The sequence below is a fragment of the Pagrus major genome, chromosome 5 (genome assembly GCF_040436345.1).
Source record: "Pagrus major chromosome 5, Pma_NU_1.0".
NCBI classification, from domain to species: domain Eukaryota; kingdom Metazoa; phylum Chordata; class Actinopteri; order Spariformes; family Sparidae; genus Pagrus; species Pagrus major.
In genome coordinates this window covers 34,646,333-34,668,275 of record NC_133219.1, presented here as the reverse complement: position 1 = coordinate 34,668,275, position 21,943 = coordinate 34,646,333, and the positions used below count along the sequence as shown (strand labels likewise).

Here is a 21,943-nt window from a genome sequence, read left to right as displayed (position 1 = left end):
TAGCTTTTGTCTGAGGTCATGGTTGCGACAAGGTCGCGAGGAAACAAAATGAATGGAGTCTTTGCCTCAATCCGGGTTCAGTGGGAATATCATGAGAGCACTAAAGCTGTCAGACTCATGATCACGTTCCTTATGTATGTAACAGTGTCACAAGACCTGAACCGTTTGTCCTTCTTTCACCTCCTCCTCTGAGCACCGAGAAAAGATCAGAAGACACGTGACTGATGTCTGATATGCTGTTCCACAAACTGCTGGCCCAAGGTCAAGAATGAACTTTTAATCTTTAAGTCAGCAAGTACAGCTGAAACCATTATTTTTTGATCAGATCTCATTTTTGAGGCTCCCAGGACTTTGAGAGCGCATCCTCAGGAGCACTCTTAACGTCATATGTACGGAAAATGCATTTAAAAACCGAGTCCAGAGGAAGAGTGAGATAAGGAGGCAGTGTGATGAAGGTGTGGAGCAGGATGAGAAGAACCGCTGGCTATTAACATCTGCTCAGATGTGACGTAAAGATGACAGGTTGAAGGAGGTGAGATTTTCCAGAAGGTTTGAGACAGGAATTGGAGGCTGCTTTGTGAATTATTCCTCCTCCACACTGTCAGTCACTCTATAAGTCCACCCCTCCCTTTTAACGCAGCCCTTATTTTCCCATTATGTTCAATGACTTCATTTTTAACATGTTTAAGTCCTGTTTGCTGAATACTAGTTGATTTCCCTCAACATTGAGCTAGTTTTGCTGTGGATGTCATCTCGTCTAATTGGATATAAGAAAGCTTGCAAAAGAAGCCAAAGTCATAAAAGCTTTCTGATGAAAGCCCTCGCCTGTGTAACCCTGAATGTAGACATCTTAATGACAGCAGCTCATGTGTCTGTGAGAGGCGGACAGACGGGGAGTGGATGTCATATCGGATGTCAGACGAGCATCAGAGCAGCTTAATCAAATTAGAGCGAATTGAGTTTGTAAATGGCAGCCAAGCAGAGCTTCTGTCTCCTTCTCTATCTATCTCTATCTCTATCTCACACTAAGCAGAGCAGGCAGATATGTGTGCATGTGCTCTGTGCATATCTGCTGCTCTGGAGTTTCTCATGATAAATGATCCCCAACCAGACATGAAGGTTTGACCTACAGCACTAACTTTTACCTTGAAACACCTTCCTCTTCTGCCTACTAAGGATGTAGTCTGTGCTCAGGAACTCACTGCCAGCCACTCACTGTTGGATGCTTTGTAATGACGAAGCTCTTTGTTTGAAACTCTCTCTGTTTCTTCCTCCCTCTCTCTCTCTGACAGGTGTGCAAAGTCAAGTCAGATAAAGACAGTTTGTAGCAGTAACATCTTCTTCAAAGGCAGCAGGTTCAGATACAGGTGAGACAGTGTTCATACTGTTTGTCTTTTTTACAGACAATACAATGACAGGCAGGATCTTGACTGGAACAGATGTCCTAAAGGAAAGTGGGCAAGATCTGTGTGTGTGGCGAGAGTTGGAAAAAGGAGAATCAGAGGAGAGAAAGTGATGTAGGAATATAACCAATGACAGCAGGAGTAGATGCAAAGATACAGAATCAGATTTAAAAAGGCAAATTCACCCACATTTCATCAGCAGGTCTACACTAGACTACGTCAAACCCATCGACATGCTGTAGATCAGCGTGCTGCATCTCCTCTTTGTACACGAGCACCTACATCCAGCTTGGTGTTTGTTTGTGTGATTTACAGACCCTAATATCACAGCAAAGCCTCTGCATAAGTCTGTTATTGGAGCCGTGTTAGCCCTGATTCTCCTCTCAGACAAAGCTCTTTAACGGGCTTACCCTTCAGTCCGCTCCATTTCATCAACTAGCTGAAGCAGTTTGGCTTAAAGGCTCAATGATGACTAACAGCATATTGTGGAGTTTGTTCTGACATATGGGAATTGGTCATTTATGCAAACAGGTCCACAAACGAAGGCGATATTCTTGAAGCAGAGCAGATCAGGTCTCTAGAGAACTCGTGTTGAACCGGTCGAATATTGCAGCACACAGTACTGATGTCCTTTGCACCATCAAGTGGATGTCTACCACTCCAGATGTCTCAATTCAGCCCCTCTAATTTACAACCTAACCATCAATCTCAGCAACAATAGCTTAATGGGATGGTGGAGTCTGATGGCTCGAAACAGAGTCCAGAACCTCCAGTCGCCCAACAATCAGACTAATGGAGCCGCTGACCCTGCTGGCAGGAAGCTGCCACCCAGCAGCCCAGAAACAGAAAAAAAATTACAAATGTTTCTCTTCTGACATCGTCCTGACACACAGAATCACATCACTTACTCTTTTACAGACCTACTTTTTACACCGTAATAATCTGTCACTGTATTCGTACATGGTTCACAATGGTTCCACCTTTTTGTCTTTCCTACAATAAGTACATTTACATGCACGCTAATGTTCTGGATTTGTGGGCTACGTTTTGCACATGTAAACAGTTTATCCCAGTTTCAGAGACCTGCAGCCCTTTGCCCTGAAAAAGCTCAATACATTACCTGGAGTACTCTGATAGAGACCAGTATACTTTGGCATGTAAACACCTTATTCAGCTTTTCTTTCTAATGGCTGAGCTGGTGAGAAATCAAGACACACCTTCAGGCAGACAATCAGATACTTAGAAAGTGTCATGATCATGTATACTGGGGTATGAATAACCAGGTTTTTTATGTTCCATGTAAACACCATATCCCAAATATAATGAAAAACAGAATAAGGCTCAAAACAGAATACTAATGCACATGTAAAAGCACTAAATAATCATGTGTCTCTCCTTGTTAGCGGAAAAGTAGCCAAGGAGGTGATAGAAGCCAGTTCTAAGATTCAGAGAGAGCCGCCAGATGTGTGCAGGTAAGTGACGAATCACCTGCACTCTCTCACACAGTAAGAAAACAGTAGGGAAACAGTCATTAAAATGAATGGATTGCTTCTTTACTGTAATATCACACTACTATACATGAATTATACATGAAAGGTCAAACAGAGCTCAAAAAGTGTGCTCGGGAAGCTTGCGAAAATAGAGCAACGTCTGGAGCAGATGTGCTTTCATGATGCACCTGAACGTGACTCACAAAGCAGTCAGTGTGGTTCGTGTTTGTGTTTTCAGAGCCCAGTTTGGTCAGAGTCGAAGTTATAACTCTCTGAGCCATAAAAACCTCATCATGAACATGGAGCCGCTGGTACCTGCGCTGCCCTCCCCCAACGAGTACGAAGAGACGGCCACAGAGAACGGTAGGACGCTACTTTAATTCATTCACACAAACATTCACCATTAACTTGTTGCATATTAGCATCATATTAGGGGCATATTGGCCATTTTTTTGTCATTATAAAGCATTATGTGAAGAATATAACTAATTCACTAGTAGATCTGTGTGGTTTAATACTGTAAGTGTCGAACTACTGGTGAATTAGTGATGAGCCAGACCTATTAGGGAACATATTCTGACTTAGAAAGACAATGGAAATACAGTATAAGGCATCTAAGATTTAAAGGTACAGCATGACCATTTTTCCATATTTACCAGTTTACAGTAGGAACAGAGATATCAAGATAAACCCCAAAAGGCAGGAAGTCCAAACACAAGCAGACACACGCCCATGGCCTCCTGCCACAGACCTCTGGAAAGTCACATGGTGTCTCCCTTGTGTAGGAAGCAGCACATGCACAACCCTCAGACAGAAAGCGTTAATTGAGCAGCTGATGCTCTCATCCCTCCATCAGTCCCGTCTCCCTGGAGACACCAATCGCAGCGTGCTAAAAATACCCTTCCCATGATCCTCCCCGAGTTCACTACCATGCCTGCGCCATGTGTCTGCCTCTGTTTGTGTTTCAAACGCCTTGTGACCTCTCGGAAACAGAGACATGGACCCAGTTTTTGATGTCATTCAGGGAAACTCTGACACTGTTTCAGTCTTTGTATGCTTCTGTGGGCACATGAGAGCTTTTACTTGTTCATTTTCCTTCATGTAGGGTGTGTGTGAATGACCAGTTGTTGCATCATAACAGTGAAAGTTGAGTACATCGATGCTGTGTGTGTGTAATTATCCCTCCCCATTCTGTTTCTACATTTTTTTTTGCAGCTTTTTCCACATTTTAATCTTCACTTTGATCATTTGTAAAACACTAAAACTATTATTTGTGTGAATATTACGTCATTTGTCCCTTGAGAAATTTGCCTTGGACATACAGGCTACATTAGACATCATGGACATCAATCATATTAATTGCTCTTTTAAAGCACAGTTTATGAACTCAACATTGAACAATAGACTACATTATACAGTAATTTCATTATATTTATCAAACAGAATTTAGAAGCAAGCAATGGTTAATTTTACGCATTTGTTATTCCCTTATAGTTTCCTGTTTAATACCTACACTGTTTCCAGGAAATAAATGTGTAATTTGGTACAAATTATAGTAAAATTACAGTTTATAAACCCATGTAAATATTCATTCTATATTTATTTACTGTTAGAAACCAGTGATGGAATGTAACTAAGTACATTTACTCAAGTACTGTACTTAAGTATATTTTCAAGGTACTTTACTTTAGTCTTTCCAGTTTTCTGCTGCTTAATACTACCACATTATGGAGGCAAATATTGTACTTTTATTCCATTATATTTATTTGATAACTTTAGTTCAGCGTCTTGTTACTTTGCAGATTGCATGATGCATCAGAGCCAAAGTAGTGCATTTTGAAATTAGATTATTTTATCAGCAATACGATTTAAAAACACTGATTTCGATTCAGAATAATGCTGTCAAATCCAACTAACAGCAATAATCGGTCAAACCCTATTATACAGTATATACATTCTGTAAATGTTAATATATGTATAATCTACTTGTACTTTTGATACTTAAGTACATTTAATATCAGAACCTTTACTCAATTACTATTCATATGGGTGACTTTCACTTTTACCAGAGTATTATTTTAACAAGATATCTTCATTTTAACATAACTATGAGTTTTTACAGCACTGTTAGAAACTGTATTCCCTGTTTATGTTGACATGTGTGCCGGCCTGCAGCTTAATCTCACATTTTTTGATTGCAGCTGATTAAAAGATTCTAGTTGGAATCATTCAATGGAAAGTGTACTAATCAAAACTGTCTAGTTGCTCTATTATTAGCACCATAATACATAGTTATTTCTATGTATTTTTGTATGTAGCCAGAGTGGTGAGCTGTATAATGAGGGTGGTTGCCGGAGGATATTTCAGCTGAGCTATCCATCAGCTGGCCTGTTGACACCTGGCTCAGAGCTGAACTTGGATCAGTTCTCCCCCCATGAGAGGGTAGAAGAGCAGGGTCTGTTTTCCTTCCCCTTATGAGGTGATGTGGCCGAGCAGAGTAACACTGCCCGGGAGAAAACGCAGTGAAGCAGCACAGAGTGGCTGGTATTCTAAGGCTTTTTCCCCCGGACACAACACTGTGGGTTTTTTAGTGTTTCCCTCGTGACATTTTCCGCATGTTATCGTTATTCTATGTCACTTTTTCTCTCCTTTATTATTCCCGGCACTCTCCACTGCGCCCTATTATCTGATTGAAACATAAATCTTGTTCTTAAGGAAGAGCACAGGGTTAAGATTACACAAGACAAAATGAGCACCGGGGATGGAGAGAATATGACAGAGGAGGAAATGGACTGTAGGGCTGAGAGGATGAACACAAGCTAGGGAGGGATTTTGGATGTCAGGATGTACAGGAGGGAGATGTGTGTGTCAGGAGGAAGTGAGGCTGAATGTAAGGCAAATGGAAGGTCGTATAACAGAGGAGATGTAATGAAAACAGAAAACAAACAAACAATATCAGTCTAACAAAAAGGCACTGTGTTGATCGTGTTTTCAGTAATTCAATTAAATCATTAGAAATCCTTTTTTTTGTTCACCTGATGAAAATAAACAGCAGTGAAGGACAGATAGCTGGCCCAAACTGGCAACCTGGAAGACTGGAAGAATAGAGTGACGTCTATAGTGATGCCATTATGATACACTATAAGTGTACAGAAGCTCACAGAACATACAAATTCAAGCGTTTATTTACTGTTTTGGTGAGATCTTAAGCCGACTCTACATTCAGCTATACTTTCAAAATAAAGCTAGCTGACAAACATTTCAGATATTATGACTTTTAGACTGTTATTAACGTCATCAAATGGTCATAGATTTAGGAAAAGATCATACTTTGAGTTTAAACAACTAGCTTCAAGTACGTGACATACGTGTTACTCAGGTGACATAACATAAGAAAGATTTTGAGATATTTTAGTGTGCAAATCCAACTCGAACTCTAAATGTGGGGGCTGGTAGATCCTAAAAAGTGCGATTCACATCCAAGGAGAGTGACATCCTCATCCGCCTTGCAAAGAGCCTCTCATTACTGTGAATTTATTGCTGCAGTGTTGTTGTTTTTGTTCCTTCGTCATCTATCCAACCCCTCCACACACCACTTCACAGAGAGGGATGCCTTTCTCACCTTTCACCTAATGCCTTCTCTCCATCTTCTACACCCCTCCCTCCTTTCTTTCTTCCTCCTCACACATCGACCTGAGCCATGCTACGAGGCCTTCACATCTGTACTGTACATTCATGCTGTCATGCCATCACTCTCCTCAAACTGCGGATGGACTTCTTCTAACTCTCTCACGCCTCCTCTGACAGGATTTATGGCCTTTCCCTCACTTTCTCCAGCCCATCCACCTCCTCCATGTCTCTGTCTTCCTCTCATCTTCCTTTATACCATTTAGAGGAAAATCAATTCTTCTTGGCTCAGGGTCAAAGAGCTGCAGCAGGGAGCATCTCGTATGTCTCAGTTGGTTAGTTTGGGAGGGGCAGGAGGTAGTCATCAAATCAAAAGGCCTCATGCACCACTGACAGGATACAGGCTGAGTAATGACAGCAGATTCAATTTGATAAAGCCTCATATCCTACTGCACTTCCTGCTGCTCTGTGTTGATTGCTCCTCAATAAGATATAACGCATTTTAGTTGTTTATGCAACTGTCGAGGGTTAGTAATAAGACACTAGTTGGAATATTTTGGCACTAAGATAACATACTTTGGTCTTTGTCCACTGTTTAATACTTATCAGTGGACTGAATCTTTATAATCTTTATTTAATACAGAGAACAACCCATTGCTCTGAAAAGATAAAATATTACTTCAATTATATTACATATATTACAACAGTCTTTTAAGGCTCTAGGAGAAATGAGGTTGAGGCCCGAATATGGCTTTAAATCAAGTGGATTGATTAAAAAAAATGGATGGCAAAACACCTGCCTTCATAAAGAGCAGTGAGATGCAACGAATCATACAAATCGGGATAATGGCGAACACTTTCAGGAAGTCTCTCCTCAGGTGTTCATGATGTTGCACTCGGCTGAACACACTGAAATTTACAAAAGTAATCCTGAGAGGAACTGTGAACAAAAAATAAAAGATTTTAGAGTAGCACTCAGCAGAGCGCATACCTTCACCAAGGTCCAACAGACCCATAGCTGCTAAACCATTTCATAATTTAAGCAGAAGTTCAAATCCTTCCTATGCTATGTAGGTGTTCTTGTTGGATTGGGCTCTCAGATAATCATAGAAATGAGTCCTTTCCCCTCTGGCAGGAAGGAGACAGCGATTTAGACTCTCTCTCTCTCTTTTTTATTTCTTACAAAAATACTTCTGTCCCTTTTGAGTGACATGAAACAGCAGATTTTTTCGGAAATAGTTTCACATATATCCCAGTCAAACACTGACTGTTTTAAGAAGGCTGCTGCAAGGACTTTGGGATAAAGTGTCCTGGAGATGGTCTAGGATCACCGTCTATATTCAGAGCTCTAATCTCCGCCATTAGAGAGGAAATAGGAAGCTGACCCAAGGTCTGTGCTGACCTTGTTCTGTTTGTACAGCCTGTCCTCTTCTTATCTCCCAAAATCCATACACACACACACACACACGTACACGCAAACACACTCACACACATTAAGACTTACTTAGGTCACTTTTGGGGAAACTACATCGACTTAAATTCATTTCCTGGATTCATTGCTTCCTCAGTTTTTTTCAGCACTGGTCCACAATTAATTGGCTTTGAGTCACGTGTCCCTGAAAGTAGCCTAAGTCATACCCACACACATGCCCACACACATGTCATGTTTTGGCTATCACTCATGATCACTACATGAGGATTAGACTTCATATTCATGTCTCACATTTGAGGCTTCATCCACACTCCTGCCATCACTTAATACAACAAATTGGACCCTGGGAGGGGTAGCTAACTTGTCCTACTTTCTCTTTAAGCAACTAATGTACAGTTCAGTTCATTTTATGCTAGATTTTGTCCCTTCACAGTCCACACTTGTCCCTCCGTAATAGAAATGAGCTTGGAGGGATGTATTTCAGTTTGTCCGTCAACAGACGGACTTGCAGAGAGGAAAAGAAAGTGATCCCCACCCCATCCTGGGTCAGGCCTGCCCCACTGTAATCAGAGTTAGATTAGCTGCCCCTCTGAAGCAGGACCACCTGGTTATATATAGAAACTGCAGCTTTGGGCCTGATCCTCCTCTAATGCCCCTCCACTCTTTGTTAACATTGCTGACATTCACAGGAGGGCCCGCCATGTCTGTGTATCAGAGAGAGGGAATGTGACTGGTGTATGTCTCTCAACATCTCTCTCAGTGTGTATGTATAGGCACGTGTGTGATTGTGTGTGTGTGTTTGTACCCGTCCCAGCCTCAGAGCTCAGCTGGCAGCCCGGTCAGTCGGGTTATAGGGGTCTTACCGCAGACAGCTGGGTTAGAGGTTCGTCATCAGACTGAATGATGGAGGTTCTGGAGCACAGAAACAGCAGTGATGTTGGAGGCGGCCTCATGCAGAGCAGTGTAGAGTTGGGGGTTAGCGACCGACCCAATGTAGGCAGCACCCTGAGCTGTGGGAGCCAGGGGGGACTCGGGCTGGACATGACCCCAGAGAGGCTGGAGGGTGAGGGGATGGAGGAAGGAAAGGCCGGGCCTCTTGAAGTATTCCACCCAGTGGTGTCCGCTGATGAACGGGAATCATCGATCGTAGTAGCCGAGGCCTTGAGGTGCCAGGTGAAGATAACAACACGGCGGAGCCTTCATCTTCGTATAGCCAATCACACGGCCCGGGATGTTTATGTGCGGCTGGTGGGACATGGGGGACGCATCGCTGAAATCAATACTGGACTTCCGAGAAATACACTGGAACAGAGTAAGATTGGGTGGAAAAGGCAGAAATTCTATTATTGAAATGCAGCTTTTTCTTGCAGTTTCTTGAAGGTGCACTGCGCAACTTTTTCAAAGGCTATAACCAAAGAGAGCCCTTGATTTAAGGAATAGCAGTTTGCAAGCGCTAACATGAGTTTTAGATGTACTTAAAAGCGATATGTATACATTTTTGTTTACATTACAGCAAAACAAGCTTGTATTTTGAGTAATGGTGGGATGAGAACAAAAAGACTGTAGAAGTCCTGCAGTTCAAAAATATAGGTCTGAATAACCAAGTTGAGTCTTTCGATCTCTCCATGGGATGCAGATGTAAACATGTATATCAACATTTAAATATTAAAGTCAGAATCACAGAGGAGGAATGTGCCGTAAATGAATGAGCTAGTTTAGCCTGGTAGTGGGGTTGCCAGGTTTGTTGTGGCAACCGAGTGGTGCAAACTGTAAGTGTAATCTGTCAAATATCCGGAGACTCTCAAGAGACCTCTTTAATGTGTGTGCGTGTGTGTGTGGGTGGATGGTTGGGTGGATGGGTGTGTGTGTGTAAGAGAGAGAGAGAGAGAGATGAGTAGTTTGCAGCATGCACAAACAATGTTTTTTCTATTTTATCAATAAACCATTAATAGCTACAGTATAAGACAATGTATTAATAGCTATGTTGTCTGTGTGGATGTGTAAAATATATAGAGAGAGGTAGTTAAATAACAAGCTGAAGGATTCAGGAGGGCATTTTGAATATTTGGATGGTCGATTTGTGAATGGATGGTTTGAATGAAGCTGCTACACCACTGAATCATCACCTTAAATGTTGGTAATTTTTATACTTTTATTCAGAAAGGAGTTTCTTGACTCACAGAGGCAAATTTAGGAATAAAGACAAATATATAATAAATGTTTTAATAGTGATTTATCATGATATATCCTTATTTTATGTCAGTGATAATTTGATTTACATAGTGTTGTGTAAAGTACCCAAAGGTCATACTTGAGTAAAAGTAAAGATGTGTTCAAATATTATTTTAGTAAAAGTTAAAGTCTCCTAAATGAATAGTTCTTCAGTAAAAGTCTTAAAGTATTTCAAATTCAATATACTTAAGAATCAAAAGTACAAGTAGGAAATTATACATTTATTTGTGTGTATGTTCTCTATACTATGGGTCGACTATTGCCAATTAAGTAAACTAATTAAAACATGTGCCATTTTGGCTCTGAAGTAACATTATTTGCCTCCAAAATGTAGTGGAGTAGGAGTATAAAGTGGCCAAAAAGTGGAAATCCTCGAGTAAAGTACTTCAAAACTGTACTTAAGTACAGCACTTAAGTAAATGTACTTGGTTACACTTCCTGTATTCTCTTTGAAATTGAGTTTTGGGGAATAAGTAGAGTTTCAGACAGTTGCATCAGAGTGGTCCTTCACTTACAGTCCCCCCCTCTTGTCGTATCGCTACACCCTGCTTAAGTGTCCTTGACCCAACACAGAATCATCTTCAGGTTTATGAAGCTGATGATGCTTCACAGCTGATACTGTTCTCTACCTTGAAGCTGTAGAGAGCAGTTGAGTGCAAGAGGTTATTCCATCGTAGTAAGAGGTAGACATAAGAGGGAGATGTCACTGAAACACATTTTAGCATTGTTGCATTGTTAATATCATGCAAAGTGGGCATTCTCAACATGAAATACAGCATGTCAGTGAACTTTACTCACGCTCTTCTAACCTGTTGATTATCAGGATTTTTGCTTCTGAGACATCAATCACATTGACAAGGAGAGGAGCTGAGCAAACAGACAGAGCAGTAAATGACGGCTCTATTCTTGCACATACACACAGTTGTACAGATAAATATACTTTGGAGGTGTTTGGGTGTCAATGATGGGGTTGCATGTCAAAGATAAATAGGCCTGTCAACACTTACATAATGGGAAAGCTCTGCTCTGTGTGCGTGAGTGTGTCTTTGCAGGAATCTAGTGCCTTGAATCACCTCGCCTGAGGAGAGGCTCATTACAGGCGTATTACAACAGCTGCAACAGCGCAACTGTGTCGTAAAAATGTGTGAAATGTGTCGTTAAAAGTCGTGTTTTCCTACTTCTGACTTTAAAAAATGTAATAAAGCTGTCTCTACTCGTTAGGTCATTTAGTCATGATGTGAAATAACCATAGTTCACAGTAAGTAAATATTAAATATGCATTTTCATATGCTGACATTTCAGTAGCTAAAAATATGCAATTAAACATTTAAGAGGCTGTGAGGAGCCAAAATAACCTAATTTAGACAGTCTTGTTTTTCTGCCTTGGTGATGGACTGCACAAATACTGGGAATGATGTTTTGTTTAAAGGAATAGTGAGTAGGGACGGGTACCAAAACATGGTATTAAACGGGCCCAGGGGCTAATTTGTTAAATACCGTAGTATTGATAAGCTCTGTCGTAAACGCTTCTTTTATTGATACTTTTTTATCTTAGTTTTGGTTTTGTCATGTTACTATATGTGCAATACAATCTTGCAAGTAAAATGACAATACTTCATCAAAAAACGGATAAAAGGATATTTTAAAATGCTCTGTCTGCTGTTTGTCATCCATTGCCACTATGTTTTACATAAGCACGGTGTCCTAGCTCGGCTAATAGCGAATTGTTACACACAGTTAAAGTATTATCAATAAGAGTAGTAGTATCAATGACATTGTAGAGAACAAGGTCATGGTGTCAAATTCAATAACTCAGTGCACTCCACAACACTCCTCTCTGTTTTGCTGTTATTACAGACATGTCTGAGCTAGTGGTGTATTTTTTTAAGGCAGCTAAGAGCTTTATTAGTTAGTAGCATTAACAAAATGGTAGAGTTTGAATTTCTTGAGAAAAACCAAAGGGTTTTGGTTTCACTTTGGCACTTTATTCCAGTTATCCTTGAGAGTTGGGGGAGTCATACCCAGCTGGGACTGTGCTAGAGGCCGGACAGGTCGCTTAAGGCAAGTTTGGCTAATTGGCAGCTCTAATTTCATAGGTGTGAATGTCAACGTGAATGCTGGTCTGTCTCTCTGATTGATTAGAGACAGGTCCTACTCATTTTCTTCATAGTCAGACTACAGCTACAGCTTTAATACATCAAGTAAGAGTCCATTATTTTGAAGAGGATTTGAGAGCCAAGTGTTAAAATGATCTTCTATATAATCCCTCTGTATTCTATTAAATCCAATCTGGCTCTGTATTTGGTCTGCACTGTCACAAGATGATTTATGATAAATTCAGGATATTGCTGAGTCAAGTCTAATGCAAATTTAACTCAAGACACAACCAGTAATGTTAATTTTTTATGTTTATTTTCATCACCCTGCCTTCAGCTTCCTGGAGTGTGTCGTGTCCTTTTTCTTCTGCTCCCCTGTTTTCAAGTTTAATGCCCCCCTCTCTCTCTCTCTGAGTTCAGTCACTTGTCGCCTTTTTGCTGACTCAGTTTCCATGGCAGCTCACTGCTCAGGTTTTCCACTGCCTCCCTCCCGGTCCTTCTTTAATTTCTATCAACTCATATAAGAATCAGTTGGCATGGTGACTGATTAGTCACTTTGGCCTTGAGTTTCTGTGGCTGATTTTGATAAATGACTCAAAAGAGCTTTGTAAGGATTGGCTTTGTGGCAAACACCTGTTTTTTCAGTGTGACTTCTTTGATATTTCAACCTTTATTTCTCAGCTGTGCTTGGTCAACTAAGAGGCTACACACTTGCAGGAACCTTACATGTCATATTTGTTTCTTAGTAGCCATTAATGGTGGTTGTATTTTGAACGTGTTATTGAGACTTTGTTGACTAAATCGCAGACATTGCGCTAACAACAGCAGTTCTGTAATTTGTCTCCCAACGAGTAAATTTGGTCTCCAACCTCAAACATGCATTTTAGATATATGAGATGTATGCACTTAAATATGTATAAGAATAATAATTTGCACGTCAACTAGTGACAGCTGGTAGCTTTTCTACCTAGAAGTTACTGTGAACAAACATTGATTTGTCCTAACAGATTCATTATTATGCAGTCAAAAGAGCTTAACAGTGAATACTGACAATTTCTAGCATTTCTAGGAGTGTGTGTGCGTGTGACCTCAACAAGGTTTTTAACTACAAAGTGAGAACATTTTTGGAATATAAGGACATTTTGGCCAGTCCTCACAACTTCAAAGGGCTGTTTGAAGTTTAAGACTTGGTTTTAAGGGTTAGTTTAGGGATTGGGTTAGGCATTTAGTTGTGATGGTTAAGGTTAGGGTAAGGGGCTAGAGCAGAGGTTCCCAAATGGTGTGCTGTGTGGCAAGTCCAGGTGTGCCATGGGATTTTGTACAACTGTAGATTATTATTGCAATATACAATACAACAAGTAATTAATACGTTTTTAATTGACTATATCAGTACGACTAAAAAATCCTTTAAAAAACTTCCAAGGAACCCCAGTATTTTTGCTATTCACGCATTTGATGGGTGGTAGGAGTTATTAGAGCGTGACACATCAAAGACAATGCTTGACAGCCAGTGTGAAGGAAGATCACAAGAGGAAAATGTATGACTTTCTTGTGCAGAGGAGTTCATCTTCTTTTTAATTTTGTGATCTGTCTGGTTTAAATGTGTGTGTTGCCACTTTTATGTTATTTTACAAAGTTTTTAAATGAATTCTTGGATCAGTTTGCTAATAAATATTTAATCAGTTATATAGTTTATCAAATTTTATTTGGCATCAGTCGATAAAAATAAACATGAAAGAGTGAATACAGGTGTGACTTGAGAATTTGGCTTCCCCTTCGGTGCGCCATGGGAATAAAAAGTTTTAAATGTATTATGTCGATGAGGGTCCTCGCAAGTATAGAAGAACAAGATTTTGTGTGTGTGTGTGTGTGTGTATACCTGTATTACTCATGTTGTGGGGACATATGTTGTATACACAGTCATATTGTGGGGACCAGCATCCTTAAGGGGACAAAACACAAGTCACCATTACACAAATCATTAAATGTTAGGATGAAGACTTGGTTTAAGGTTGGGGCAAGGTTAGGTTTAGGTTAAAGTGTGTGTGTGTGTGTGTGAGTGTGTGTGAGTGTGCGTGTGTGTGTGATCATAATAGTCTTGATTAGAGAGGTGTTGACAAGCTGAGTCATATGTCACTGGACACCTACCCCCCAGCTCCTACTTAATCCATAGCAGGACGACAGCTGGGCTTGTTTTTAGCATTCACACATGTACGTATACTGTATACACACACACACACACACACACACTCACATGAGTTCATCTTCAGATTCGTCGTGTGCGCTGAGGCATCAATGATGTCTGCAAAAACTCATCACTAAGTCAACACCTCAGAGTGAAGTGCGTCTACACACACACTCTGCTTTCTCTGCTCTGTTGTCAGGCTTCATCACATCAGCAGGGAAAACTGTAACACTGCAGCATTATTTTATTTTAATTGAGCTATAAATGGAATTCAGCCTGCATGAGCACAGTTCAAATAGTATCATAACATTCATCACAGCTTTAACTGTATTACTCACAGAGGTTCCCTGTCGGTGTCTGCAGGCCAAATTCAATCACTTAAATTTGCAGCACTCACTTGACGCCAAGCAGATGAGAGCACATTTATAATAACCATTTTTGTGTCAAATTATATAATTTTCCTATAATTTTTATGGTTCAACTGAGGTTCGGTATTTATTGAGAAACATTAGATTATTAATTTAGTCAGTTTTCATGTCAGAATCATGGATGATATCTGTGGATGCTCAATACTTACGAAATACAGGAACGCCATCATGTGGCTAATGTGTTCAACTCCAGTAGAAAAAGGTACAGCTGAGAGCGGCCTTTTGTCCCTGTTATATACAAAATAATTGTGTTTTTTTAAACATTTATTAAGATAAGTTCCTTGATAAGTCTCACACGACTTCAATGAACGATGTTGGTTTAGAAAAATAGGTGGCAGAGCAAAGACTAAGACAGAATATACTGTACGTATTTTTCACATCCGCCTCAAATTATCCAGTTAAATTTTTTAGTGTGTTCACTCCTTTAGGTGCAATATAATGGAAGACCATCTTTCAAAATAATGTCCCTCCAGAGTTGCTGCCTCGATGTTATGCTTTCTATTTCTGCTGTTCACTTCCTCGAGGTTGAAGCCAGTTTATTGTGATCATTTTATGGGCTATTAACACAAGAACTACTACTAATACTCAGCAAGTGAAGAGAGTGTTGATAAAGGTGCAGCAGCTCAGGAAAAAAAATATCATCTCACATGAGAAAATACATTCTTGTTGATATTTGTTACATTCTATATTCAATTAAAACAGCAGTAATAATACAAAGTTAAAGATAAATTGACATCCTTTAGCTTAAAATGTGTAGTATGCTGTTTAAAAAGAAAGAAACAGGACAGTAGTAATTGTTTGCGTACTGTAAACTGCCAATCTATCAACATTAGACCCCACTGTATACATTATACTGAAGTATTAGTATATAGTAAGGAATATGTACATGGGACTATGTAGAAAGTTAGAAATTATGATATATGCCTTCTCATAAGAACTCAGGAAATGTTAGGAAAGTTATTTTTAAACTCAGTCAACTATCTAATGCTAAACATGTTCGTCTGTCTTTCTGTGTTGTCTTTATCCCATCACCAGGTGTTGCTGCTGTGAAGGACTCTGTCCCCTTGTCTCCTCTCAAACCTCCAGCTGTACCTGCAGACACAGAGCAACAAGGTACCGAAGGAGGAAACTCTGCTTTAGGCAGCGACCTGCAGCCTCCCCGTGTTTCCATGGAAACCTCAAATCTCCGACCTCAGACGGCAAAAAGTGAAGATGAAGTGGAGGAAGCCGATGAGGGCAGCGGCCCACTCACAATTTCTGAGCTTGTCTACAGGTCCAGAGTTTAAAATCAATATTTTTTATAATAACTGTTTTATGGCCTCTTTCAATGGCGGTCATGAGAGCTCAAAGCAACTTAAGAAGCACACAAAAAAAAATACAGACACAAAATTCAAAATTGGCATATGATTTCTAAACGTCTCCCCTCTCGTCTCCAGCCCGTGTGCCAGCATGCTGCCCACCCCAGTGGAAGACAGTCAAGGAGGAGTGGACTTGCTCTTCTCCTCTCCAGTCCAGAGCCCCGCCAGGCTGCTGAGGGAGCTCCACGCCGACCCCGACATCCAGGCCCAGCTGGAGGCTGAGAGGGAGCGAGACCGGGCCTACGAACACACCCGACTGGCTGCCAGAAGTCGAATGGGCGGAGTCCTGGGCAGCAGCCTGCGCCTGCTGTCGTCCAATGAGAGAGTTAACGCATGTGTGCTGAGCGTGGCCCGGTTCGTCGCCGTGGTAATGGGCGTCCTGCTCGTCACTGTGCCCACCCTGCTGCTACTGCTGGAGTCAGACATCGACGTGTCGTTCCTCCACGAGATCCGCCAGACGCCGGAGTTTGAGCAGTTTCACTATGAGTATTACTGCCCGCTCCGGCGCTGGATCCTGTGTAGGATCAGCATGGCCATGGAGAACCTCTGGTCAGACTAAGGAGGAGGAGCAGGAGGAGGGAAAGGGGAGTGTGAGGAGTCACAAATAGGCCCGAATGTCTGTCTTAACATGTAATTTCATCTTATATTCAGTCTTAACAGCTGGCGTCTCTTGAGACACAGGAGGTCTGCCAATGAGATGAAACAATTTCACTTGTTTATGAGCAAATACAAATTATTTTATGAGCAGTTGCAATGGGCCAAACAAATGAGGGCAAACAAAACTGTAGTAGGTTTGTCAGGGTTCTGATTGAATTCGACCTAAACAATCACATTTGTTTCATTTCTTTGGCAACAGAATTTACTGTCTTGAAAAACAAGAAACATAGGAGAAAAACGTGATTTTTCTCATAGGATCCAATCACTTGTTAAGATAGACACTTTTGGCAGTGATGAACTGAAAAGAAAGAGGACAAGAAAACGAAGAGCTCGTGGAAGAAACCTATCAAAGAAAGAAATTCATGAAAATAACAAATGAGTGAAGCCATGGACAGAGAAAAAGTCACAAAGAGATTGAGAAAAGAATAAAAACGTGGTTGGTTTGGTGTTAATAGAAGTTTCAAAGGTCTGTTCACTCCTGATGCTGACAGGCTGATACAATGACTCTTTGGTAAATATCACCAACCTTTCTCGCAGTCGGAGCAGAGCACCTGATTGGTCACAGAGCCTGTCAGTCATGACGGAGTGACTGACAGGGGAATGATTTGTCACTGAGTGCAACTATAGCCACAGTCAGAGGTACATTATATATATTTAAAAACAGAAGAGAAACATTGATAATTAATACCAATCTTAAATAAGTTGTTTTTAACGTTTTGTACATTTTTATGTGATCCAGAACTTTCAGGAATTTTTCAGTCAGAGGATCTACTTTGATCTTATTTTGAAATTAAGAGTTTACAAAAGATTACAAAAAAAAGCAAATTTATGGAAGTTTATCGGGGTGATGGGCGTTCAGAAAAAATGTAAGCTATTGCCGACTAGGTAGCACCCTGGGTTTTTCCTACAGAGGCTACAGCACAAATCTTTTACACAGACCACAGATTACAACTGTTTCAGATTATGTGATGTCATTTTGGAAAAAGGAGGAGAGAAACTTCAGTCTGTTTGTGATGATAAAACTTGTGTGTTTTGTTGATCTTCTAAATGTCAGATCACTAACTGAGGTTACTAGTGCATCTTTCTGTGTCTGAAGAAAGTTAAGAAAAAACAGAGTATAGGTAAGAAAAAGGTTACTTGTAGGCTTATGAGAGAAAGTTACTGTGGGTAAAACTGGTGATTTTGGACTTTAAGGTAGGTCATATATTAGGTGATGGCGTCAAGCTTGTTGTTTCAGCAGGATGGGATAGGATGGTGCACTAAAAATGCCCAGAGGACCAGCTAGGTGTGTGGCACATGATGAAATAAGCGATGCGTTTCATGGTCCAAATCTCTTATAAAGTGCGTTCTCCGGCCGTGTTGGTGTTGATTCTTGTACATAATAATTTATGTTGTTGCAGGAACAATCTGCATCTGGAGCGAGACCTTGTGGCCGAGTGGCTGAGGTTATACAGGGCTCTCACTCAGGAGACTGAGGGAGGGTTTGTACTATTTTCACATATTATTTTCCATTTCTTTTCAGTTGTTCTGTGGGTTGGGTTAGGCTTGATTTATGCTCCTGTGGTGAATCTATGTCAGGTAGAATCGCATTTTTTGGCTTCTTCTCTGATGCTTAGCAGAAGTGCTAATACCAGGGATTGTGACCTATAGTTTCCCCAGTAAACACACTGCCCTCTTCAGCTGTTGCAGTCCCTCGTGACCGTTCAGCTGCTGCTCTTTTTGAGTTAAAACTCTGACATTGTAAAACCAAGTCATTCAAGATTGCTGTGTATGGAGGGGTGGCCCTACCTGCAGACAGCCACAACGTCCAGAGCACAGTCACGCATGACACCTAGTGAGCATGTGTATAAATGCTCACTACGGTGTCGGTCACTTGCATAGGTTACTGGGTCGGGTTGCAAAGAGTTGCAAAGCTATGACATTACAAAGACTGGTCAGCTGTAATGATGGTCCTGGAGCAACATTAATAATGATGTTCTGGGAACAACACCAACACGGCGATATCAGATTGTGGGACTGAACAAACATGACAGCAGCAGAGCAGCGTTTGTGTCACCAAATCAAATTAGAAATGATTTGTAGCCATTTCTAAGATGATTTGTGATATCATCATTGAGGACGTATTTTCTCATTTTAATGTCAGTGACCAAGAAGTTATCAGGAATTGTAAAAACGGGGAAGATGTTTAAAAGTGAAGTTTGAGAGATGTGATTCTGGTTTGAGTAGATATAAAGTCTGTGTTCATGGGCATCCACTGCTGATGTGGTTGTGTTTCCCAAAAAAGTCAAAGATGAACATTAACAAGGTTATAACTGAGAGGGGATGCAAAAAACTGATTTGAAAATTTCTATTTGATGCAGAAAAATAGAGCAAGGGAGTAACTGTGGATTGTGATGCTAGGAGTAAAGTTACGAAATGCATCACTTTTGGGAACTTACAGACGTCCCTGTGATTGTTCATCATAGAGACTCATTCAGAAAAGGACTGCCTCTCAATTATGATATAGTGGCTCTGAATGGAGAGGAGAAAAGAGCAGGAAACAGTGATGAGAAATGGCTTCAGATCAAATAAAATAAATCTTTTATTAAAAACAAAAGTTCTTTTCAAAATGTAGTTTGATTCGGATCAACTTCTCAGGAAAGGGCATTAGCAGTTTATGTTTAAAATAAAAAAAATAACAAAAAAGAAAAAAATGCATTTAATCACAACATACACCATATAGTTTATCCATGAAATTCATACATGTCTTGCTATTACGCTATTATGAATATCCAAACACTGTATGTATTTATATTGAGTCTGTAGGTTGACATAAATATGGCTGCAGACTGTCTGTGTTGCTGTAGCCTCATTTCACTCAACTACGTATGCATCCATGTCATTTTAATGAACATATTCCTGTTGAGAGCCAGTAATCTCCAAACTGAACTAATGCTTTAAAGTTTATTTTCAGAAATAACTCTCCGTACTGCTACAGAGGCCTCTGCAGCGCACATCGCCATCTCAAAGCCCTCTCATCCTATCGATCAAATGTTTCCGCCTCATCTTACGAGCTGTGTTGTCATGTAACTCTATAGACTTTATGCATCAACGAGCTTTATGCATAGAAAATATGCAGTAACGACAGAAACACGCTTATTTGGGACAAAGAATTTATTTTCCTACTACAGTACATGCACTGAGTTTCGATGCTGAAACCAAGCGAAGGGCCAAACCACTATGATGACAACGTTTGCATTTAACATCACAGGCTTCACTGTCGTGGATGAAGCTGATCTGTATGCACTGCTGAATGATCACCACCATCCCGTGATAACTAACAGAGGGGGACATCATCATGAGCTGTCATCTTGTCTTCATGTGTAGCTGCACCAAAATGCTCGAGCGATTCACTGTAGATTTGAACTAAAAAGACTCTGTATAGGCTTCATGTACACAGCTGTACAGATGTAGTTTGTCCCCGGCTTCGGTCCTTTATTTCTGTGCTTCATCCTCCTCTTTACTAATCCGGGGTATCTCTCACTCACCTGACCTGACCTCTCAATGCAAATTGCATGACCTCATCTGTAGATACTGTTGTTTATAGTTGTGGCAAAAAACCCAATCTGGGTAAAGAGTTCCTTTCTTTCTTCCCTCTGCGTGTCTTGTCTGTGTAAAGCGATCTAGATATAGGCTTGGCTGTCTTGACCATCTCAGATCAATGCATGTTTTCTGTGTTTTTACCAATGACGAGGAAGAGAAAAAGAGTTTGAGATGTTAACAGGCTTTTCTCTCGATCATTTAAAAACCAAAACGCATCATATGCAGTGTGCTTTGGGCTTAATTTTAATCAGTGACTTTACCTGAGACTGAATATGTGGTTGCTAAATGTGTTGGCTTCCAAAAACAAAGCAGGATGTCGTCTGTTAAAGGGGCATTATGTATGAATTTTAGTTGAAAACATTAAAAAATGTACTAAAAGTATCAACAGAATAAGAAGAAATAATATAAATAATATAATGTCTATTGTGTTGCAGAGATATTTACTGAAGTTAGCGTGCTAACAAGCTAGCCCTGACCCATCCGGGTCCAAAGCTGCTGTGCTAGCAGTGTAAAGACCAACACACCCCTGATCCCCAAGCCTCCAGTCTGGACTGCTAGCTGAACGGCTAACTGAGCTAACTAGCTAACAGCAGCTACCATTGGCAGCAGTTAGCTGTTACTCTGGTGATATGCTGCCTCCTGTTTGTTTTAAGCATGAATTTGACAAGTTGCCAATTCATGTTGCAGATTTAAATTATGTCTCGGCACGAAACAGAAAACTTCTTGATGCTTGTAAAAGATCATTTAACAATTTCTTAAAGAGCAGCTCTAAAATATTTGGCTAGTTAGCTTCATTGTGCTTTTGCTGTGTGTGTAAATCATTAAAGCCGGATGCTAAAACACTAACACCTAACCTCATTGCTAATGGAGCATGCTATTAGCTAATCGATTGCTTAATTGCTTAGCTGTTTAAAGACATTTTAAAAAACACTGAATCGAGTGAATGGAAAGTAAAAATAAACCTCAACTCACTGCAAACAACAAAAGGCCTTTCAGTTCTGTGATAAAACTGATCTCTGGCCCCATGTGACACTGTAGCATTATATTAGCTTGTAGCTCATCAGTTTAGCAGCCTTTCTGAGTTTAAAAGGGACTTTCAGCCCTTTGAGATTTAGCTCTTGTTTTGAGCTACTGAACTTTGAGTTCTTGTGTTTTACAAACAGCATATAGATGGACCGATAGTTCAACTTTTGTTGCCTGTAAACTGTGATTTAAAAAAACATCATCGAGATCACACTCCAGTTGATGTCATATCTGAGGTTCTGAGTTCCTGACATGAGTCAAGTATTTACAAACCTTAAATTTAATTATCAGCCTTTAAATAAAACCAACAGAAAACGTTCTACAGACAATACCTGGAATTCAAAACTCTTTAAATACACAAATACTGCTTCGGATTAATTTATTTAAGATTTTAAATATTTGAACTCAGGTCTACTATATGCAAAACTAC

General features: G+C 40.3%; 1 protein-coding gene across 1 annotated transcript in view; it reads left to right on the top strand.

Annotated features, from left to right (window-relative positions):
- Positions 1-16,810, top strand: part of frmd3 (FERM domain containing 3) — a 55,491-nt gene extending 38,681 nt beyond the window's left edge. The window contains exons 12-16 of the mRNA XM_073466701.1: positions 1,293-1,367; positions 2,807-2,875; positions 3,132-3,256; positions 15,929-16,166; positions 16,330-16,810. Of these exons, the coding sequence (XP_073322802.1) occupies positions 1,293-1,367; positions 2,807-2,875; positions 3,132-3,256; positions 15,929-16,166; positions 16,330-16,810 (988 nt within the window). The remainder of the gene's footprint in view (positions 1-1,292; positions 1,368-2,806; positions 2,876-3,131; positions 3,257-15,928; positions 16,167-16,329) is intronic.
- Positions 16,811-21,943: the final 5,133 nt, after the last annotated feature.